Source organism: Vulpes vulpes, chromosome 7 (genome assembly GCF_048418805.1).
Source record: "Vulpes vulpes isolate BD-2025 chromosome 7, VulVul3, whole genome shotgun sequence".
Lineage (NCBI taxonomy): Eukaryota > Metazoa > Chordata > Mammalia > Carnivora > Canidae > Vulpes > Vulpes vulpes.
Genome location: NC_132786.1, coordinates 31,066,856 through 31,089,280, shown reverse-complemented (window position 1 = coordinate 31,089,280; position 22,425 = coordinate 31,066,856). Strand labels below are relative to the sequence as shown.

Genomic DNA, 22,425 nt, shown 5'->3' with positions numbered 1-22,425 from the left:
CAATCTGCTCTCTCTATCTATGAGCTTGGTTTTTTTCTTGGAATTTTATTTTAAACTGGATTAATCATTTTTAGGTACACTTTTTTAAAAATAAAAGATACTATAAATCAGATTTAAAATATGCTGAGGCTCAATGATGAAAGTATAAAATAGAGATAACTTATAATTCTGTAGTATTCCATGTGACTTTTAAAGGAATCACATCTACCTCAGTGTCTTTGGTTATGTCAAATATTATTTGCACCCCAGATCTCTCTGAACTACTGCCTACTCAATAAACATCTCTACTTCAAAGGCCCAAACAGCTCTCAGTGTGTCCAAGCCAAACTCCTGGCCCCACTCTGACAGCCTTCAAGCTCTTTTGCTAGTATTTCCTGGGTGTCACTGAATGGTAATATATCGTCTTTCCATGAGTTAAATTGTCTTCAATTGATACCTCCTTTGACTTCAGTCCTACAGGCAGCCAAGGACTGAGACTTATCAATTTCATCCCATTTTCTTTCTCAAATATTATATATTTCTCTTACTGTTCATTACCCTAGCCGAAGGCCCCAGAATTTTTACCCCCTTACAGTATTTCTCCATATTGCATTTGCTCTGTGCTCAGTTATGCCACAGTAGGTTACAGTGAGATGAGGTCATCTAATTATTATTTGTATCACAGTCTATTATAGTTGTAAAGATTCAAAATATTTATTTTTATTTTTATTTTTTATTTTTATTTATTTATGATAGTCACAGAGAGAGAGAGAGAGAGAGAGAGGCAGAGACATAGGCCGAGGGAGAAGCAGGCTCCATGCACTGGGGAGCCCGACATGGGATTCGATCCGGGGTCTCCAGGATCACACCCTGGGCCAAAGGCAGGCGCCAAACTGTTGCGCCACCTAGGGATCCCCAAAATATTTTTAAAACAATGGGATTTATGAAATTGAAAAATACAAAATAACTCAGTTGGAGTTTAAATCAGTGTATTTCACTTGTGTTTGGATTATAGGTTATTGAGAAGAAAACCTTGACTTAAACAAGTCAGTAGTGATGAATGAGAATTTGAAACACTTAGTTGAGTTAAACTGTCCTGGAAGCCTGGAAGAGAAGCAGAAGGAAATTTGTGTTTCAGAGTTGAGTTACTAACAGTATCTCAACAATTTGTCTAATTGTTTGATTGTAGACAATCTAACAATTTGTCTAATTTCTTAATTTTGCAGATTTAAAATTTATAGAAATTTTAGAAATTATCTAATTTCTAGATTGTAGACAATCTAACAATTTGTCTAATTTCTTAATTTTGCAGATTTAAAATTTATAGAAAGTATGTAAAGTGGTTCTTCATGAGTTTGAAACTGCACGGAAAATATAATATTGCAGTGTTTAACAGCATCATTTAAAAAACTCTCAGGTGCCTTTGTGGCTATCTCTGTTGACTGTTCACTTTTAAAGGCAAATTTCTTGTTTTATATGTTCTCAGATTCTCCAACACCAACTTGGCATCAATAGTTCAGTTAATTCTGACTATCCATAGTTTCCATGGGCCCCACAAATTAAGTGCTTATTCCCACAAGACTCTGAGCCTCCCTTCCCACCAACTTCATTCAAATTCCAGTTGCATATACAATGCAACAGTACAATTTCAGTACTTCCGACCAACTGGCTGTAAATGTGCAGATTGCTACAGCCCTCCTCTTCAGATTTGGTAATTTGTTTAGATGATTCTCAGAACTCAGGGCACAAAGGACAAAGTGGGGTGAAGGTGCAGAGCATCTCTGCCCTCTCCTCTCTGGGTATACCACCTCTCCAGCATTTTGAGGAGGTCAGCAACCTGTAAGCTTCCCAGGCCCTGTTGTTTAGGGGTTTTTATGTAGGTTTTATTACATGGGCATGGTTGATGAATCATTGGCTATTGGTGATTAGACTTCACTTCCCGTTTCTTTCCTCCCGAGGTGAGGGGTAGGGTGGGGCTGAAAGTTCCAATCCCATCATCCTGGCGTGGCCTTTCCAGTGACCAGCTCTCATCCTGAAGCTACCTAGGGGAAGAGAGAATCCGAAGCAGGCTCCATACCCACCACAGAGCCCGGTGTGATGAGGGGCACCATCTCATGACCCTGAGATCATGACCTGAGCCAAAGTCAGGAGTCCAATGCATACCCCGCTGAGCCATACAGGCACCCCTTTCTATTTTTAAGAAGACATTCTTTTGAAATATGTTAAAGCAAATCCAAGATATCATGTGTTGAGAGCTTTTTAAAGAGTACCATATTTGGGGATCCTTGGGTGTCTCAGCGGTTTAGCACCTGCCTTCGGCTCAGGGCGTGATCCTGGAGTCCCAGGATCGAGTCCCACATTGGGCTCCCTGCATGGAGCCTGCTTCTCCCTCTGCCTGGGTCTCTGTCTTTCTCTCTCTGTGTCTCTCATGAATAAATAAATAAAATCTTTTTTAAAAAACTACAGTATTAATAACAGTTAAATGTACATTTGAAAACAGAAATAGAACGGACATTGGACATTGGTAGAGTGTCTGAAGCATCTGTGCAGAACAGTTTATAAGGCACTGCCCTAATTGTAGTCATAAAGGAGTCGTGTGAAAATATATACAAGTGCTCTAAAAATCTTTTCTTGTGCTCAGTTTTTTGATCCTGGATGAGGATTAGGGTTAGAGGGGCATCACGGAGTTCCCTATAAAATCCCAAGATACCATAATCATACCAATTTATTTGGTTTTTGCTGCTGTTCTTCTATAGTTCAGGTATATAACTCAGGAAAACACTATCTTAGTTTGTGCTTGAAAGAAATACCCTCATGTACACCTTCCTAATTCCAGCATTTCTTCTAAAAATCCAAGTTAAAGAGGATCTTCGTTTTTCACAAGTGCTTTGAATACCTGGCCCAGCTCAGTGACAGAGCTAAAGAAGAAATAGCTTTATTATTGTATGATTCCTATCTTAGTAAAATAAGGATTATTTGTTTGTTGTTGTATGTGTTGTTTTTAAATAGCCTCATTTTTTTTTAAGTCTTATTAAATCCAGTTGATTTTTCTTTTTTGAGTAAGCTCTATGCCCAGCTTGACCCTGAGTTGTATGTTCTACCAACTGAGCCAGCGAGGTACCTCAGGACTATTTGTTTTTTAAGCTATTTCTGTATTTGATTTTTCAAATTAGTTTTTTTATTTGGTTCTTTCAGGTTTTTTTTAACTCTACAGAGAAGTTCCTCTGAGCAGCCATGGCGGGTAGGCCATGGTGGGTTTTTAATTTAATTTTGGTTCAATAATTTAAACATTATTCTAGGGAAGAGGGAATACTAGTTTTTGACATCCAAAGATGAAAATCTGTTTACTGCATAACATTCAGACCCTGAAGCTGTCAAGAAGTGCCTGGAAACTGTGGTGCCAGTTCTGACCCCTCTACCTACACTGGCAGCATCTCATATTTTTTCCAAACCAGTTATTTTAACCTAAGGAATTTTAATAATCACATTAATATGCTTTGCAATAGTCTCTCGATCTATTTAGCTCTTTCTTCAATAGCTCTATTTTGTATAATTATTGCTTGTGTAACTGAGATGAAATGCGTATACAATTTGGGATAGGAAAATTTATTTAGAGTGTAGTACTAGCTGTTTCCTTTTAGACTGCTCTGCTGACCTTGCTGAACCTTAATAAAAGCAGAGGGAGGAACTTGCTGCTGATCTATGTGAATTCAGCTAGTAGAGAATATTTACACATGCCAAAAAGATAAGTCTTTAATAGATGGCCTTTGTGTTTTGTTTTAGAATCACAAGAAGTTGATGAACAGCTGGTAGCAGAAGTGGTTGAAAAATGTTCATCTGAAACTTGTTCTAGAACCTCAGAAAATGAGGTAGCACAGCAGGCTGTTGATTCTTACTTGGTCAAGGATTTCAAAGAAGAACCTGAACATGATAGTAGCAGAATTTCAGTAGTGAGGCCATTTTCAATAGAAGCCAAGAATTCCACGGATATCCCAGCAGCTCTAGGCACAAGGGCAGCTTATGGCTGTGTAACTGTTGTCTCGGGGGAGGCTTCGCCCTCCAGCATACCAGAAGCCATCCTGGACAAGGCAATGACAGAAGGCACCATGGGAGTTACACTGGAAACTTCCACAGAAGCTGATCTAAAGGCGGGCAGCTCCTCTCCAGAGCCTGTTCCCAGCAGAAGCAAGCTAAGAAAACCCAAACCCGTCCCTCTGAGGAAGAAGACAATCGGCGAATTCTTAGAAACTGATATTGCCCTAGAGGGCACGCCTCTCCCCCAGGCATCCTATCAATTCTGTCCTGATGAGATGGATGGGAACACAAGTTCTTTGCTAGAAAGTGCCAGGATCCAGAAATCTCCCCCTGATACTAAGGAAACATCAAGCACTCCCAGCAGTGACACCAACGATTCAGGAGTTGAGCTGCTAGAGGAGTCGAGGAATTCACCTCTGAAACTAGAGTTTGATTTCACAGAAGATGTGGAAAATATAGAGTCCAGGAAAGGCCTTCCAAGGAAACTTGGCAGGAAACTGGGTAGCAAACTGCCTCCCAAGGTACAGAAAGATAGCATCAATAAGCCAGTAGGTGCCAAAGGTGTGGACCAGCCTGCAGACCCAGCTGCAGACAGTGCTCCTCCCTCCCAGGCATCTGCTAAGCTGGATCCCAGCCAGTGGGATAGCCCCAACTTCAATCCCTTTGGGGGTCACTCCACTCTGCAGAACTCCCCCCTTCTCTCCTCTAAGGGCTCCTACCACTTTGACGAATCCATGGATCCCTTTAAACCAACTACAACATTAGCAAGCAGTGACTTTTGTTCTCCTGCCCGTAATCATATTAATGAAATCTTAGAATCACCTAAGAAGGCAAAGTCGCGTTTAATAACGTGAGTGACGACGGGGGTGGGTGTTGTGTTCTGTGTACTCTCTGAGTTTGGCAGCTGGCTGCTCTTGTCTTGGCCAACTGAAGTTACCCTTGAGGTGCATCAGGGGCAGGCATACAGCTTATAGCTTTATGTGGTAGTCCTCACTATTTTGCTTAACTTTGGTGTACAGTCAGAAATACCAGAGGTTTCCCTTTCAGGTGTCTGCCTTATTTCTGAATCCTCAGTTTATTCAGCTGACCTCTCCTACCTCCACTTGGGTACTTTTCCCCTCTTTTAAAAAAAAAAAAATGTAGGCTAGGTAGAGATTTGATGGTTTTTCAGAATCCTATCTGGGCTGTCAGGAATTACTTTACATACAGAATTCAAGTGTCAGTGCTAGCCACCATCTTCATATTCTCTGGATAAAACAAAAATTCCAAGCCTCCCCATTACCTATCTAGTATTAGTAACATGTGCAAAGTGGTCCAGAAAGGTCTTCTAGAAGTCTTTCACTTAAAACGGAAGCTGTGATTTTTATTGGGAAACAGACCTATGGCTGAAAGTTGGTAAGAATTCTTTGCCTCCGTGTTTAGCTTCTAGCTCCATCAGTAAGGCAGTAAATTTCCAATAAGAATCAATAATATTTTAAGCAGTCGTATAAATCTAACTAAATTAGTGTTTTGTTGTGTGTTGTCTCCCCCTCCCCCTTTTTGAGACTTCTATAGCCATTTTTGCAAGGTCCTTGGAGTTCTCAGAGTGACCAAGCCATATTCCATGTAAAGTTTCAGTTTAAACTTGTTACAGGGTTACCTTTTCTTTTCTTTTTTTAAAGATTTATTTATTTATTTATGATAGACAGAGAGAGAGAGAGAGGCAGAGACACAGGAGGAGGGAGAAGCAGGCTCCATGCCGGGAGCCCGATGTGGGATTCGATCCCGGGACTCCAGGATCACGGCCTGGGCCAAAGGCAGGCGCTAAACCGCTGAGCCACCCAGGGATCCCCCAGGGTTACCTTTTCATAGAACTTGTGTTGATAACAATATAGCCCCTTGTGACCCTGTGACGTTTTAACTAAAAATGAGATATAAAGAAGGACCAATGACATAGAGGATGAAATGTGAAAAGGGAGGATGAGAAGTACCATTATTTCCAGCCGTCACCATAGATGAGTCAGGAAAATAACAGTCATCATTACTGTGTCCTGACAGAACAGGCTAGGTGGCATAATGAATTACACTAGGGAGAAAAGTATAAGGAGCAGAAAGTATCAGGACCAAGAAACTTGAGCCATGAGAAACCAGTTCCTCAGCAGCCCCAGAATGTCTAAGGTGAATGAAATGCCAGTAGTAGTTCTTGATCTGTTCTTTGATTATATATGAGCAGTTAAATAGTTGCTAAAAAGTATGACTGGGGGTCCTCAGTGCTCTTCTGTGACTGAGGTTAGTTACCTCTGTCTAGATGGTGCTTCGAGTATGTGTTGGTTCCGCCATTGCCTTGGTGTTTCATAATGTGGGATGTACGAAATGCAGGGTGCTTTTGGCTAGCAAGGCTGATATGGAGTCATTGGGGGCCTCCCCTTCAGTTGCATGTCGAACCTGTGTAGTCAGGGCAGTCCTGTTAGATAAGATTAAGTCTGGACCAAAAGGAGGGAAGTTTTTCCTACACCTAATTTACAGTAGTAAGAAGTGCCCTCTCAAGACCTGCCACCCTCATGTGGTAGCAGTTTCCTCCTGTTCTGTTCTTGGGGAGTGCACTTCTTGATTTAATAATACCTTACAGACTTTTGTAAAAACTCTTATGAAATTAAAACTCTTGTTCTTTCTGTAAAAGAAGAGTGCTCCACCTTTCGTGTAACTATGGGATTTTGTTTAGAAAAATCCGTCTGTTGGCAGGAAGGACTGGAGATATGCATGTGGAAGTAGAATTGAGTGGAAAGTTAGAGGTTCTGTTAGCAGGTTACTTGTGGGACTTTTTAGAAGATGCATATAATTGGCATCTAAAATTCTTCTCTACAGTGGAGACATCATCCTATGATTGGTATTTATGGATCAAATAAGATAAATTATGTAAAATCATTTTAAGTCTCTTAGTGATACACATGTGTATATGTACACATAAGCAGATCCATTGTCAGCTGTAGTTGCATTCATGCATTGCCTTTAATCTGGATGATGAGACCTTTAAGACTAAATGTTCTCTGTAGAGAAATGTTGGTTTTATATATTTACAAATATTTAGAAGTTCACTTTTCATCTATAAATTTGAATATGAGGCATTTCTGAGTGTTTCTACTTACTACTCTTTGTTAGAGAGAGGTTCCTGATAATCATTCACTCACCAATGATGACATTCATGAGTATGACATTTTTATTTGTATCCCACCTCATAGAAAGAATTTTTCAGCCTTTACATCTGCCAGACTACAGATAAAATATTCCAGGCTTTACATGATTTTTTTCTCCATCTGTCTGTCTCTTTTCTGTCTCTAATTTTGTTGGTGCATCAGGACTACTGAACAAGTGAAATTTCTCTGTTTTCTGTTGTAAGTACTCCTGCTGTCTCTGTTCATCCCCAGGACCGGTGGCAGTCCTCTCCCCAGACCATCTCTCCATAGCATGTTGGCTTGTTTCTGAGTTTGACCTGAGGATGATTTTTGCATTTCATTTGCCACTTCATGAGTCAGCTTAGCCTTGCAATTTGTACCTAAAGGAGTGGAGATCAGCCTTCCACCTTAGGTGCAAGAGCTTGCGCTCCCCAGCTTGGCACACCTCATGTGGCACCCTGACAGTGAGCGCTGGCTTGGCCCCGAGATCATCCTGACAGTGGTCTGAGGGACTGCTCTGCTATTGTTAGAAACAATTGACTTTTTTGATGGGATAAGGTTGCTGACTTGGAGAGGGGAGACATTTTAGAGGCAACTCCAGTTTGGTGGTTTGGTGGCAGGGGGTGGCATTTAGTAAGACCATTAGGGAAAAAACCCAGAAACTAGATAGTGGTCGTGCACATTCTGGTAACTTTATATGCTCCTCCCCTCCCCTTACCCTCCTACCCCCCAAGAAGAAGAAGTAAAGGTTATAAACTTATTTATTTTGTCAGAATGGCTTTTTTACTGGAAATTTTAAGTTCATTAAAACAACAGAATCTGAACTAGGCTTTGGGTCATAAATTATGTGCTAGTTAAAAAATAACAGGGGGTTTGAGGTTTCCCCAGTTCCAATCTTTCCACAAATACATGACATTTCGTTTTCCATCTTACTGCTTAATAGGAATGATAACCATTTACACAAATATTTTTATTTTTGTACTTTCCATTGACCATAGTTTTCTCTGTTAGCACACAGGTCTGGAACTGTCTTATCAGACTTATGTGGTTTTTAGTGCAATAAAGAACTTTTTTAAAGAATCTGGTCCGGTGTGGTAATTTTTCTAATGAATATCAAAACCAGTGAGTAGGGATCAGATGAACTGAATGTCTCTAGGTGATGAGGTACCTCTGCAAGGCTTGGTGGTGTGTCAGTAGAAATTGTCAGAGTCAGAGTACTGGTGTTACACATCCCACGGAAACACGTGAGGAGGTCTTCTCAGAGAATGAGCTGAGCTATAGTTCCTTGCCTGCCCTGTCTCCTGGGAGATTCAGAGACATGAAAGGTGTTCCCCTCTCTACTGTGTAGATGTAGAACTTGCGTGGTGCTGTATGCTTTGGCTTCTCTCTGCACACATTGCTTTTTCTGCTCCATCTCATAGCTTGGAAGTTGTTAATGTGATTCCAAAATGGCCTGTTTTTTGTTTTGTTTTGTTTTGTTTTATTTTTGTTCTCCTTTCCAGGAGTGGCTGTAAGGTGAAGAAATATGAAACACAGTCTCTTGCTTTGGATGGATGTTCTCAGGTGAGTCTGTGCCTGTCACCAGAATGTCTCTTGGACCAGGGGTCCCCAAACTGGAGTTTGTATGCTCCTGGGGATGGGGGTATAATGAATAGTTTCCAGCAGGTGTCTGAGTATCTGGCTTTGAGGAAACCAATTTCTTGGCCCTCAACTTCCTAAAGTGACCTGAGAAGGCTCCTGAGAAAAGGAGTGCCCACTCATGTTACACTTTTCCCACTTCTTTGAGGTAAAATTTCCTGTCATTCTGAATCTTAAGATGCATTTTCACTGGATATGAAATGTCTGGGACACCAAACAAAGGGCAGATTTGAAATATTACTGCATGTTTTAAGAAAGTGATTAGCTTTAATAACTGGATAATAAATTTCTTAAGTCAGATGGTTTTCCAATTCATTGCTTTCAGCAAAGTAGGAGAACTTGAGTTATCACCTGATAGACTATTAAAAATTATCTGACCCAATGTTATATGTCAGTTATATCTCAGTTAAAAAATGTTTTTAAAAGATTTTTATTTATTTGAGAAAGCACAGGCTAGAGGAGGGACAGAGTGGGACAAACAGACTCACCTCTGAGCAGGGAGCCCGGATGCAGGGCTCCTTCCAGAACGATGAGACTGTGACCTGAGCCTAAGTGAGATGTTTAACTGGCTGAGCCACTCAGGAGCACTCCCCTCCCAAAGTAACTTTTGATGATAGAATTTTTTGGTACATGACTTGGAAAGGGATTCAAAGAATTAAGAGACATTTCTATTTCTAAAACTTTTTTTCTCTTTCATCTGTTTGTATAAATAGGCTTAAATATCTAAGGCTTCTTCTTGATTGATAATTATAAAAATGAAAAACAGGAATAAAATTCATGTGGATCCTTGTTTCCTTCTAGCAGTAAATATTTGCCCATGACTATGAATTGGAAAACACACACAAAAAGCCAAAAACCCAGACCCATTTGATTGTGATGAGACCTTTTAAAAAACTTTATTGCAGCATAACTGTGAATACAGAAATACATTAATTAGTTAATAAAATTCATTTTAAGTTTATTTTACACAGTTTGGACCAAAAACTTGGTACATGGCTGAAGATTAAAAAGAAAGATTTGCCCTCTGATTTATTTTTTCATCTTTTACAAATATGTAAAGTATCCAATTTCAAATGCTGCTAGAGCAGGCAACAAATTTCTGCGAGAAATTTACCTATGATTTGATTCAGGAAGATAACACGTATGACACCGCAAAAGTTTTAAATAATTGGAACAACAAAATATAATTGATACTTCTTTTTAGTAGAAACTTTTGTATGTGATAGTACTTGTCAAAAGTTGTAATAATTTTAGGATAAATTGTGCATTAGTTAATTATGATGATTAGTTGTCCAGAAGAAAAAATGTTAATGTTTAAAGATTTACGGTCATAGAAGTTTTTTTTAATTTTCAACTTTTTTAACTGAGAAAGATGATAGAACTTTAAAAGACTTTAAAAGGATACAGGTGCTTCTTTTTAAGGATAATTTCTTGGTAGAAGTAGGAGGGAAATAAAAATTCACAGAGGAAAAGCAATGATGCAAATTTCTGACTTAAAACTATTAAAAATGTGTGTTCATGTTGATTTTAAGTAGATGATAGAATATCATCAAATCACTAGAGTAATTAGGTTGAACTAGGCAATTTTTAAAGTATACCGGATATTATATCTTACGAAGTTTTTTATATTTATGCTGAAAAGTTTTTGGATGTCACCTAAAATACAGTGGGTACATTGATATTTCAAAAACAATTCATGGGCTATATGAGCAAAATATTTGAAAACCACTGCCTTAGATCACTTAAACTTGTTGCTTATGAATCTAGGCTAGAAAAGGTTAATTTTTCAGACCTCATGTGTGAATAAGAGAAGCGAGGTTCTAGAAAGCATAATATTCCATAATTGAGATACCTCAGCTTCCTCCTTGATTGGTACCAAAATCTATGATTAAGTCTTATCTGACACCCATGTGGAATGGTGGCTGTCTTGCCCCTTTCCTCAGATGTCACTTTCCCCACTGTTGGTCCTCCTAAATGGTAGCATCTGATCTGTTGCATTTCCTAGGATGAAGGAGCAGTGATCTCCCAGATTTCAGACATATCTAATAGGGATGGCCACGCTACCGATGAGGAAAAACTGGCGTCCACTTCATCTGGTCAGAAATCAGCTGGGGCCGAGGTGAAAGGTGAGCCAGAGGAAGACCTGGAGTACTTTGAATGTTCCAATGTTCCCGTGTCTACCATAAATCATGCGTTTTCATCCTCAGAAGCAGGTATGGAAGTATATGTTCATCTTTCTAATGTACATAAGCCTAGAAATGCCTGAAAGCTTAATTCAGGAGGCGGTTTAAAGAGATTAGAGAATTGGGTCACTTGGAGGATAGATGCAGGTTGCTGATCTGTGCTTTGCTTCTTTGCCTAGAGAAGAGATGCAGGAGGGCATCTTCTCGCAATACCAAAGCCATAGGGATGAGTGTGGCAGGATGGAGACACTGACGTATGAGGCTGCTTGAATTTTGTGACTTATTTTATGTGACTTCATCTCAAAATATAGTGGCCTGTAGCCATGTTGTGATTGTTGTTCAACTTAGAGAAATAATAATAACACGTATAGTGCCTTACCATGTGCAGGCACAGTGCTAAGTACTTTACATCTATTAACTGATGATTCCTTGGTCAGTATTATTTCCCACCCACCCCCCCATTTTTCAGAGAAGGAAGGTGAGACATAGAAGTTGAGTAAGTTAGCCAAGGTCACTTGATTAGCACATGGTAGAACTAGGATCCAAACCTTGGCAGTCTGGTTTTATGGTCTTTTAAGCACAATGCTAACATGGGAAGAGGTTGCTTTCTTGACTAGAATATTATCCATTTTCCTGTTTGTAGACTGAAATCGACAAATACCCTGAAAAATCCTTGATGTTCTACTAAGGACTAACTAGGCTTAACCTATGCTGAAGCTCTTCCTATTGAACTTGTAAGAACATTCTAGAGCTGAGGCCCTTGTCCAGGTCCCAAGATATGTCTGTGGCCTTCAACTTGACTTGTGAAATATTTAGAACCATGTCCTTGACTACCTTAAATATTATTAAAAATTCATACTTTTCAGCAATGTAATTTGATCTGGGGACTTTTATACTTAAAAAATCACAATATGTCATCAAACCAGGGAAGCAGGTAGGAGACCATACTTTGCAAGAGTTCTCCCCTCAGCCTCTCCTCACTGACCACATCTCCTCCCATCTATAGAGTAAATGTGCCAGGCACTGTTCCACATTTCTTCCCAGGCCTCTTTCTGCTCTGACATCTTTCCCACCTGTACTCCTTTACCCCAGTTATAGGGATGATCCTGAGTACTCTTGTACCTGCATTTATTTGTTACATTTAAAATATCTTTCTTAGGACACCTAGGTGGCTTAGTGGTTGAGCGTCTGCCTTTGGATCAGGTTGTGATGCTGGGGTCCTGGGATCAAGTCAGGCATCGGGCTCCCTGCAGAAAGCCTGCTTCTCCCTCTGCCTGTGTCTCTGCTTCTCTTTCTGTGTCTCTCATGAATAAATAAATAAAATCTTTAAAAATAAAGTAAAATAAAATTCCTTTCTTTGCCATCTTTATAAAAATTCTTCCCGTTTTTTTCAGGTTTCTTTCAAAACTATGACTTGGCTTCCACCACACTTTATATTCCCACACATTTCTCCTTACCGTTCCTGTTCCATGTATTTATTATAAGAGGTATCTTTGATAAACTTCTTGAGGTTAAGGACTATGAATGATTCATCTTTGACTTTCCTCTGATATAGGAGATATTTTTTGGATTATATTCTTCCTCACTAGGAGGAAATTCCTCCAACAGAAATTTCTAGAACTGGGGTTCTGTTAGCTGTGGTGCTGTCCTCAGAGTTAGTAAAGAGCTAGTGCTACAGTGTTTGATCATGTCTTGGGAGCAAGCTGAGGCTATGGTCATGCAGGGGTGGTAGGTGTGTGGAGGTGGGCAAGAAGTTCTGGCTCTATCAGGGGAATCACGATCTGTTTCCTAGGGAGAGCCACCTTTGCACCAGGTCTGGATAGATACATATGTACATAGACATGCGCAGGGAATGAGAATCTCTTGCAGGGATGAGAAGGAGCCTGCTATGTTGGTAAATGCTAAGCAGTTCTTTGTGAATTCAGGACAAGTGGGAAAAACGAGGTCCAACTGAGGAATCAAGACTTGATCCTGTAGGTAAAGGGGAGCCATTGACGGTTTGTAAACAGAGTAGTGATGGTCACATTTGTTTTAAATAATTCACTGTAGACAGTACACTAAAATAGTAATTTGTTGTTGCTACACAAAGGTTGTAGCTTTAAAATTGTGTGCTCTTTCACGTTTTAAGATTTTCTTTAATAAGTACCTATTCCTTCAATTAGAAATCACATTGTGTGTGCGCATGTGCACGCACGTGTATATATATGTATATATGTATACGTATACATATGTACCTATACATATATATGTATACCTATACATATGTATATGCCTTTGGAGACGAGTTTGAAAGGGTGTGGGGAGGAGAATGAATTTAGTTTTCGGGCATTGAAATTTAGAGCTTATTGTTTTATCTGCTATGTTAATTATGAGGGTACCCTTCTGGGCTGGAATTTAAATTCACTCAGACCAATAATAAAAGTAACATTCGCTCTTTGGTTTTCTCTTTCTGAGATAGATAGTCCCATGGTTATAGTAAACCTTTTTTACAAAACTTTTCACGGACACAAGAGGGCAGCCTTGCTATTTTTTCCACCTGAAGATGGTGATTCTGTTGATGGCTGGCTAACCGCACACTCCCCTTTCTTCTGAATACTTGAACTTTTAATACAGACAACACACCCATAAACAAAATGCCAGTGCTCCTTTGAATATCTGAAAATGCTGTTCATTTGTTCATAGACGTCACTCTGGGCCTGCACTGGGGTTTCCAGAGTCTTTTACCAGGAAAGACAGGAACTGACTTCTTGGGATAATTATAAAAATGACTCTCTGTGTTGCAGGCATAGAGAAAGAGATGTGCCAGAAGATGGAAAAAGATGGATCTGCCATGACTGTAAGTTCCTGCACTTGGGTTGGGGGGCAGGAGCGGGGGGGAATGTGGGGCTCAGTTGGATTTTTTTCAGTATTTAAGGCCAAAGTTAATTCATCAAATAAGTTCTAGTCTTTGGTGACGGGACGAAATATAAATAAAAGTTTCTTCACTCAAGGAGCTCATAGTCTTTCCTGAGATCTCCAATCCAGTAGCCGCTAGCCCCCTTCTGATTACTGAGCACCTGACCTGTAGTTAGTCTGAATTGAGATGTCTCTCGTAAGTGTAAAATATTACTCGTCTTTAAAGACTTTATACAAAAAAGGAAAATAAAATGTCTCAAACTTTTTGTACTGATTACATGTTGAGATGCTCATGTTTTAGATATCTTAGGTTAACTGAAGTACATTATTAAAATTAATTTTACTTGTATCTTTTTACTTTTTAAATGGCCAATGAAACATTTTAAATTACCAATGGTTTGCATTGTATTTCTTTTGAACTGAGCCAGTAGTAGATGCAAAATGGAAACTAATGATACAATGTGAATGTTGTAATTTAATGTGTTCCAGGGGCCAAGGCTGACCACCTGCACAGCAGGTGTCTGGGAGGCTGAATTTGAGCTCATTAAAAGCAAAACTATGTTAACATTTTTTAGACTTGTAAAAATAGTACAGAGAATTTCTGTAAATCTTTCACCCATGTTCCCTGAATGTTAACATTTTATATAATCACAGTACAGTTACCAAAATCGATGACCATGTTATTATCTAAGCTAGAAGCTATCTTTGAATTTTGTCCGTTGTCCCATTAATGTCCTCTTTCTGGTTGCAGGATCCAGCTCAGAATCCCATGTTAAATTTAGTTTTTGGGTTCTCAGTCTCCTGTAATCTATGATAGTTCTTCAGTCTTTGTCTTTCCTGACCCTGACACTTTTGAAGTTGTTTTGTAGAATCTTTCGGTTTGAGTTCATCTAGTGTTTCCTCATGATTAAATTCAGTTTGTGCATCTCAAGCACAAATCCATCAGAAGTGACACTGTGGCTTTCAGCATGTCCCATTATTGGTGGAATTAACTATGACCTCTTGGTTAAGGTGGTGTGGTCTTAGGTTCCTCCATTTGAACTTAGTTGTAAAGAGAAAATGGAGTTTGAGAGATAAAGCAGTGAAGCAGCAGAGGTGGCCTGAACAAAGACAAGGAGTGAGAAGCAGGGGCTTTATAAGGAAGTGGAAGTGTTAGTAATCCCGTGTGAGTAGGTGGTCTACGGTAGATGAGGACCAGATCATCAGGAGCTATTGACTTAGTGCCAGGAGGTTGGGAATTCATGGTAGAAGCAGTAGGAAACTATCGTGGGGCTTTAAGTAAGGAGCATCATGATGGGTAACAAATAGTTCAAAGGATGGGGTGGAGGCTGAGAGATATTTATCAGGTAGAACCTTTACTATTTGGTGACTTGGGAGACTTGCATTGTGGCTGGGGAGAAATGGTGGTGAGAGAAAGTTAGTGAAAGCCACCCAAGTTTTCTTCCTTGAACATCTGAGTAGTCAGTGCTACTGATAATCCATCGTGCAAACCCGGGGTCTCCCTGGGCCCCTCTCTCCCCCTTATTCCCTGCAAGCAAATATGTGGTTTCCACATCCAGGTACCATATACTGTAAATCCGCTTACCACTTCTCCAGCCCATGGCTGTCAACAGTCTTTTTAATATGGCAGTAGTTTCCTAACCAGTCTCCCTGTTTCCAGGCTGTTCTCTTATTCATTGACATAAGCCAAGGTAATGTTTTAAATACAAAACTGATCTTGTTACTCTGTTTAAACTTCTTGGTTGGCTTCCCTTGTCTTTAGAATAAGTTCAGACTCTTCTGGTGGCCAAGGCTTTCTGCACTGGGACTCTGCCTTTCTCTCCAGCATCCGCTGTCTCTTCTCTACCTCACACATCTGACTCTTGCCTTATCATATGGAATTACTTTCAGTTCCATAAACCTGCCCCTTCGAGTCACTTCTGTTCTCCCTTTCTTCCTTCTAACACTAGAAGCTTGGAAAAGGTAGAGACCATGACTGACTGCTACTACCGTAGCACCTACCACGGAAAATTCTACTGGACACAGGAATCAGCAAATTAAGAAAGAGGTGCAGAATTGTAGAAGAATTTTTAGATCTATGGCTTTGAGACATCTGTGGGACAAGTTTCTAAGTCCATATTTCCAGGAGGCAGTTCTAGTAAATACATAGAATGAGTTCAAGAAAGGCCTGGGTTGGCTTTATTATTATTTTTAAAGATTTGTTTGTTTATTTTCTTAAGGATTTTATTTGAGGAGGAGAGAGCACAAGCAGGGAGAGGGGCAAGGGGACAAGCAGACTCCCCACTGAGCAGGGAGCCCATCTCAGGGCTTGATCTAGGACCATGATATCATGACCTGAGCCAAAGTCAGATGCTTGATCGACTGAGCCACCGCCACCCAGGCACCCCAAGATTTATTTATTTATTTTAGAGAGTACACATGTGTGCACCTGAGCCAGGGGGTGGGGGCAGCAGGTGTGGGGCAGAGGAAGAGGGAGATCCAAGCAGATTCCCTGTTGAGCATGGAGCCTAACGTAGAGCTAGATCCGCAGGCCCCCAGATCATGACCTGAGCCGAAACCAAGAGTCGCCAGGCACCCTGACCCTCAAATTTATTAAAGCCCACCCAGGAGGCACCTGGGTGGTGCAGTCAGTTAAGGGATCTCAGGGTTGTGCTTAAGACTATCTCTCTGTCTCCCTTTGCCTCTTTTTCTCTCTAAAATAAATAAATATATCTTTTTTTAAAAAAATGTGATGGCCTTTAGTACACAGGATAGTTGAAGCTGTAGGATTAGTTTATCCTGTTTCATTTTTAGTGCAGATTGTATGTCCCAGTAAATTGTTTTCAGGGCTCACTGTTAGGCTGAGACCTGTAGTGATTCCCTAGAGGACATAGGGTGAGCAAGTGTAAAGATAGATGGGTGAAGGAGGAGCCTGTGGAAACATGAGCAGAAGAAAGACATACACAAAACGCACAGGGTCTTGGCAGCATTGTCCTCACATGTTAGTGACATCTGTTTCTGGACAACATCACTTTTCTGGGAGCCAGGTCACCTAAACCCAGCACAGCCACTCCTGGACTTCTCTTGACTTTCCTCATCTGTGAAAGAGAGGGATGCCTGCCATCCCCACCCACAAGATGCTGAAACTATGCACTGTCCTACCAAAGAGCCTGCTTGTGCACTTGGGGAAACCAGTTCCTTTTGAAGTTTTCTAAGTACTAAGGGAGCACTTTCTTGTATTTTTTTTTATCCTATAAAAATAGCAAAGGGGGGTGATCAAAGAAGGCTGTGTTGAGTGGATGAAGCATTGGTCTGTGTCATTGCAGATTTAGGTGGCTTCCCCAGCTGTGGGAACAGACTGGTTCAACTACAGACTGGTTCAACTTCCAGATTCTCAGCTTCTTCATCCATAAAATAAGTGAACCTATGGCTGTCGTCAGAGTGGTCCTGAGGATGAAAGTCAGTGGTGGGCAGCCCATGGCGCAGCGGTTTGGCGCTGCCTGCAGCCTGGAGTGTGATCCTGGAGACCTGGGATTGAGTCCCACATCTGGCTCCCTGCATGGAGCCTGCTTCTCCCTCTCCCTCTGCCTGTGTCTCTGCCTTTCTCTCTGTGTCTATGAATAAATAAATAAAATAAATTTTTAAAAAAAGGAAACTTACACATAAAAAAACAAAAAAAGAAAGTCAGTGGTAAAATGAAACATGGGAGCAGCAAAGTACCAGGCCACTGTCAAGTGGGGTGATGCTGCTAGTAAAAGAGTGCAGAGTGAGCGACAGAGAAAATACTTGTCTTTGGAGCCAGCTGCTATGTTGTGATCTTTTCAAAGTAACCCCAGTGGAACTTCCTGAAATCAATTAATTTCTACTACCTAGAGTGTGGATTAGACATTGCATAGAGAAAATGCACTATTAAAAACGTTGAATAAAGAAGTCTGGTTAATGTAGCATTCTCTTGTGAAAGCCTCCCTTGTGTTTCTTGGAAGTGCATTCCTGTTGCAGCTTGTTGCTGGCGGTTGGTCGCATCCAGGCCAAAGTAACTAAGTCCAGAGATCAGTCAATGGTGGGCACTAAGTCTCAAGTTTGCTTATCAGCTATTGGTCTATGACATTTTTCAATTAGAAGTCAATTTATTTTTCTAGGAAGTCTTAAACTTCTTAAAGTTAAGTTCATGTGGTTTTTCCAAGCGTGTCTCTGTTAGAGTGAAGTGGCTGGGGTGGGGTACACTCCAGTGGATTCGAGGATGAAAGATGGGGGATGCCTGGGTTGGTCAGCAGTTGAACACCTGACTTTGGCTCAGGGATTGAGTCCCACATAGGGCTCCTTGCATGGAGCCTGCTTCTCCCTCTGCCTGTATCTCTGCCTCTCTCTCTGTGTCTTTCATGATTAATAGTAAAAGCTTTTAAGAAAAAGATCAAAGATGGGATGAACTCAGCATGCTGCGAGAAAGTAATGGTGCTAAGTCTTACTGCAAGGCAGTGAGCAGAAGAGCTGTACGTGGTGGCATCCATGCTCACTGCCAGTTGCAACCAAGACTGCATTGAGTTCCACGGTCTAGAGACAGGTCTTTCTTGGCTCTCAGCTGTGAATGCTTTGGGAACATTCAAAGGAAATGTTCAAGGAAAGGGGATTAGTGGACATGAACAGGACCCTTTAGTAGAAAGGTTGAGACTGATTGATTGGGTTAGCATCTTTATTAAACATAATAGATTAACCAGCCCAGGATGCGATTGTCAGGTCAGTTCTCTGTGATGGTAGATTCTGTAGGCTTTCTATGCTGTTTAATAAGCAATATAGGGATCCCTGGGTGGCGCAGCGGTTTGGCGCCTGCCTTTGACCCAGGGCGCGATCCTGGAGACCCAGGATCGAATCCCACGTCAGGCTCCCGGTGCATGGAGCCTGTTTCTCCCTCTGCCTGTGTCTCTGCCTCTCTCTCTCTCTCTCTGTGACTATCATAAATAAATAAAAATAAAAAAAATAAATAAAAAAAAAAAGCAATATAAAGAACTAAAGAAGGTGAAAAGCTAAATCCTAGGGTTCTTGAAAAGGCAGCTGAAATAGGCCACGGCCATAAATTCCCTGTAAGAGCTGTCTTATTTTGAGCTGTGAGGTGAGAGGATGTGGCCAGGTGGAGGGAGTAACTGGGGAGGTCTGCAGGCTACAGAAGCCACTCACCTGGATATATATCTGTCCCTATCTAAAGTCTGATCACCTGGCTCCAATTCAGAATGCTGCCTCTTCCAGACACATTAAGTTGTTGAGCAAATTGGCAGACAATTAATTTATTCCCCCAACAAATGAATGAGATGCTAACCTCTAGAATAAATGTTGATACTTTGCTTACTAAGAAAAATCTTTTGGCTTATTTCCTAAAATCTTGCTAACTTGAGAATCAGAGAAGGCATAGGGGAACTATTTCCTGGAGTTGATTTGACTTGGGGATTCTGTCTTCAACTAATAAAAACATAAAAGACTGATTGTAAAATGTATTAATTTAGAATCAGAAATCTAACGATAAAGTGAACCAAATGTGTCAGCTTGCCCTGGGGTGTTACCTCCCTGTAGGCAAGTTATGTGGGAATCAAGATTATGAGAAAGCTTCTTGAGGAGAAGCATGGCACAAGAAGTTAATGGATGACTCAAAGTCCAGGAGTTTATTCATTATCCACAAGAAACATTTCTTATGTCCTCATTTCTGGCCCTGGAATCCTGGGGCAGTTCTGCTGGATGCCTCTGACTGAGTGCACACAGGCTGTAGTCAAGGTACTGACCAGAGCTGTGGTCACTTCCAGACTCAATTTGGGGGGACCCACTTCCAAGGTAACTCACATGGCTGTTGGCAGAGACATCAGTTCCTTGCACATGGGCCTTTACATAGAGAGTTCCTCACAATGTGGAAGCTGGAGTCTTTTTGTAAACTAATTTCACCTATGGCTTTTACTGTACGTAGCCTCTTTAGGAGTGAGTCACCAGGTCCACCCTAGACTCACGGAGAGGAGCTTACACGAGAGAATTAGTACCAGGATGGTGGGGGTCATTCAGGGCCATGTTTGAGGCTGCCTGTGGTGAGTGGTGTCTAGCTATAGTGATAGATCTGCCCCAAGATAGAAAGTGTTTCTGGGGGGACCGTGGGCTCCTGTCAGGGTTTTCTGTATTGGGCTAAATGCAAAAATTATGTGTGAATTTTTTAGCATTTTCTAGAGAAAGAGTGAATTGTAATGAAAATGAAAGGTTTAAAAATTACTGGTCTAAGTAGACTTTGGCCTTTTTGTTCAGTCTTGGTTCAACAATATACCAAAGGACTTTACATGTGGCCACTTTGTAAAGGGACCAATCACACTGTACATTTGACAGCATCATGCGCCAGGGCCAATGTCACTACAGAGCAGCTGAAGTTCCTGATGGCCCTGAAGCATTCTGGGGTAGGGGAGTCAGCATTCAGATATGTTTGCCATTTCTACTTCCTTAGGATTGGAAGTTACTAGTCCATTTTAGAAACATTTCTATCCAAAGTGAATGAAGAGGTATACAAAGTTATCAGTATGTTTAAAAGTGGATACTCTTTTGGGGAAAAGTTACATGGAATGCATCATCCCCAGAAACACCTGAAAAATGAGACATTTTTTCTTTTATACATGTGATTCTTTGGTGACTGGTCACTGTGATAATCACTTTCTCCTTTTTAGATACAAAGAAAACTTTGCAGGCTCTCTGTTTTAAATGGTTGTTAACTCGCCGCCACCGCCCCATATTCATTAGGATACTTTTTCCTTTAGATAGTGCTGTAACTGGATTTGATTTTTATTTTCAAAAGCTTCCCCCCCTGTTTTGTCTTCAAATATGTTTTTAATCACTGTAATCAGTTGAGCAATGAGGAAGTTATTGAAGAATATTTGGGGTTAAGAAGCTGAAGACTGAACTAAGTGTGACTTCTTGCCCCTCAGGGCCTGTTGGAGTCCTCTATGGAGAAAGCCCCCGTGTCTGTGGCCTGTGAAGCGGAGAGCCCCCTGGACGGCATCTGCCTCAGTGAATCAGATAAGACAGCCGTGCTCACCCTCATAAGAGAAGAGGTAAAGGCCTTGGTGTTCCGTCTGTTTAGCACTCCATTTCTTTGTAAAGCCCACGCGCCAGCAGGGAGATTCCATCTCTGTTGGGCTTAAGTTATCCCCGGCTGGAAGTTCTTATTTCCTGTAGCTTGTGTAGCTCGTATAAAGGCTCCCTGTAAAACTCACATTGGTGCTAGAGTCCCGACTTTCTGGTGTCCTAGGGAAAAAGTTAACACTTTTTTATCTTTCAGCCTTGAAGTTTTTTAAATATCAAATTCTGCCAACTCTTCCCACATATGTGACTGAATCAGTGCCTTCATTTAGCAGGAGATACGTGTTCACGCTTACAAATGTCTTAAATTCTACGCTTGCAATAATATAAAATTGTTTCCCACCTTTATCCATTCTCTAACCGTCAACTCTTAAATTCTTTTACTACGTCTCTTAAACAGTCTCTGCTCAAAATCGCTTACTACTAGGCCTTTCTTGGGTGATCAGAAAATACAGAAGATGCCGTCACGTGCTATTAATCAGTTACCATCCATTCCCATTATATTTCTATGCTGTATTTTATGTGTTTGGTTTGTGTGTTTCTTGATGATTCCACCTTTTTTTCTCTTAAAAAGGGAATTTCCTTAGTGTAGCAATGTTATTATAATATCATGAGAGTAGATAAGAACCTCAGATATAATCTTTTAAAGCTTAAAAAATAGCATTAGGTTGATAATGATGGATGTCACCTGGTTCCATTGTCAGAACTCAGGAGCAGTGGCAAGGATGCCTGCCTGTCCCTGTCAGTGAGAAAAATGACATCTTCTTCCTCCCGAGAGTAAAACTATCAGATGTCTGCCTAATAGAGCAGAGCAAAAATGTGCCTCGTCACCTGAAGCAGACGGTTTGGCTGCTAGGTTCTTTTTCCTTTCCTTTTTTTAAGATTTTATTTATTCATGAGAGACACACACACAGAGAGAGACAGAGACACAGGCAGAGGGAGAAGCAGGCTCCCTGCAAGGAGCCTGATGCAGGACTTGATCCCAGGACCCCAGGATCATGCCCTCAGCCAAAGGCAGACATCCAATCGCTGAGCCATATAGGTGTCCTTGGCTGCTAGGTTCTTGATTCTATTCTGATTAAAGGCATCAAAATAAAGAATGTACCAATTAGAAAGAGAGAAGTATAATAAAAGGATGTCCCTCTAAGCTCTGTCAAGGCACATGGAGTTTGAGGTAATGAGTTTATAGTATTTCTTTCCAGTTAGTAAGGCCATCCCAGATAGGGATATGGGTTCTGGTCTGATGAGCAAGCCTTCTGGCTGGAGGCTTAGAACTCTGAGCCCTAGTTGTGACTCCATTCTTACCAAGCAATCAGAAATCTCTATAGAAGGAAAATGTGCTGGTCACACTAATGCTTCATTCCGTATCCTAAAATTACTACTTTGGTTAGGGTGAGTCTCTTCTAGGCTGATGGCTCTTCTTTTGGTGTCCTATCCCAGTCATGGTTTTGGGCCTGCAGAGCTGAGAG

General features: G+C 40.9%; 1 protein-coding gene across 17 annotated transcripts in view; it reads left to right on the top strand.

The window, feature by feature from the left end:
* Positions 1 to 22,425, top strand: part of TACC1 (transforming acidic coiled-coil containing protein 1) — a 118,663-nt gene that overhangs the window by 84,157 nt on the left and 12,081 nt on the right. For 4 of the 17 annotated variants that reach the window (XM_072763487.1, XM_072763491.1, XM_072763486.1 and 1 more), the window contains 5 exons: positions 3,763 to 4,864; positions 8,669 to 8,729; positions 10,810 to 10,930; positions 13,771 to 13,823; positions 20,803 to 20,928. In XM_072763487.1, the coding sequence (XP_072619588.1) occupies positions 3,763 to 4,864; positions 8,669 to 8,729; positions 10,810 to 10,930; positions 13,771 to 13,823; positions 20,803 to 20,928 (1,463 nt within the window). Of the gene's footprint in view, positions 1 to 3,762; positions 4,865 to 7,349; positions 7,386 to 8,668; positions 8,730 to 10,809; positions 11,018 to 13,770; positions 13,824 to 20,802; positions 20,929 to 22,425 lie in introns of all 17 variants that reach the window. The other 13 variants (XM_072763482.1, XM_072763490.1, XM_072763485.1 and 10 more) reach the window with 5 other exon arrangements.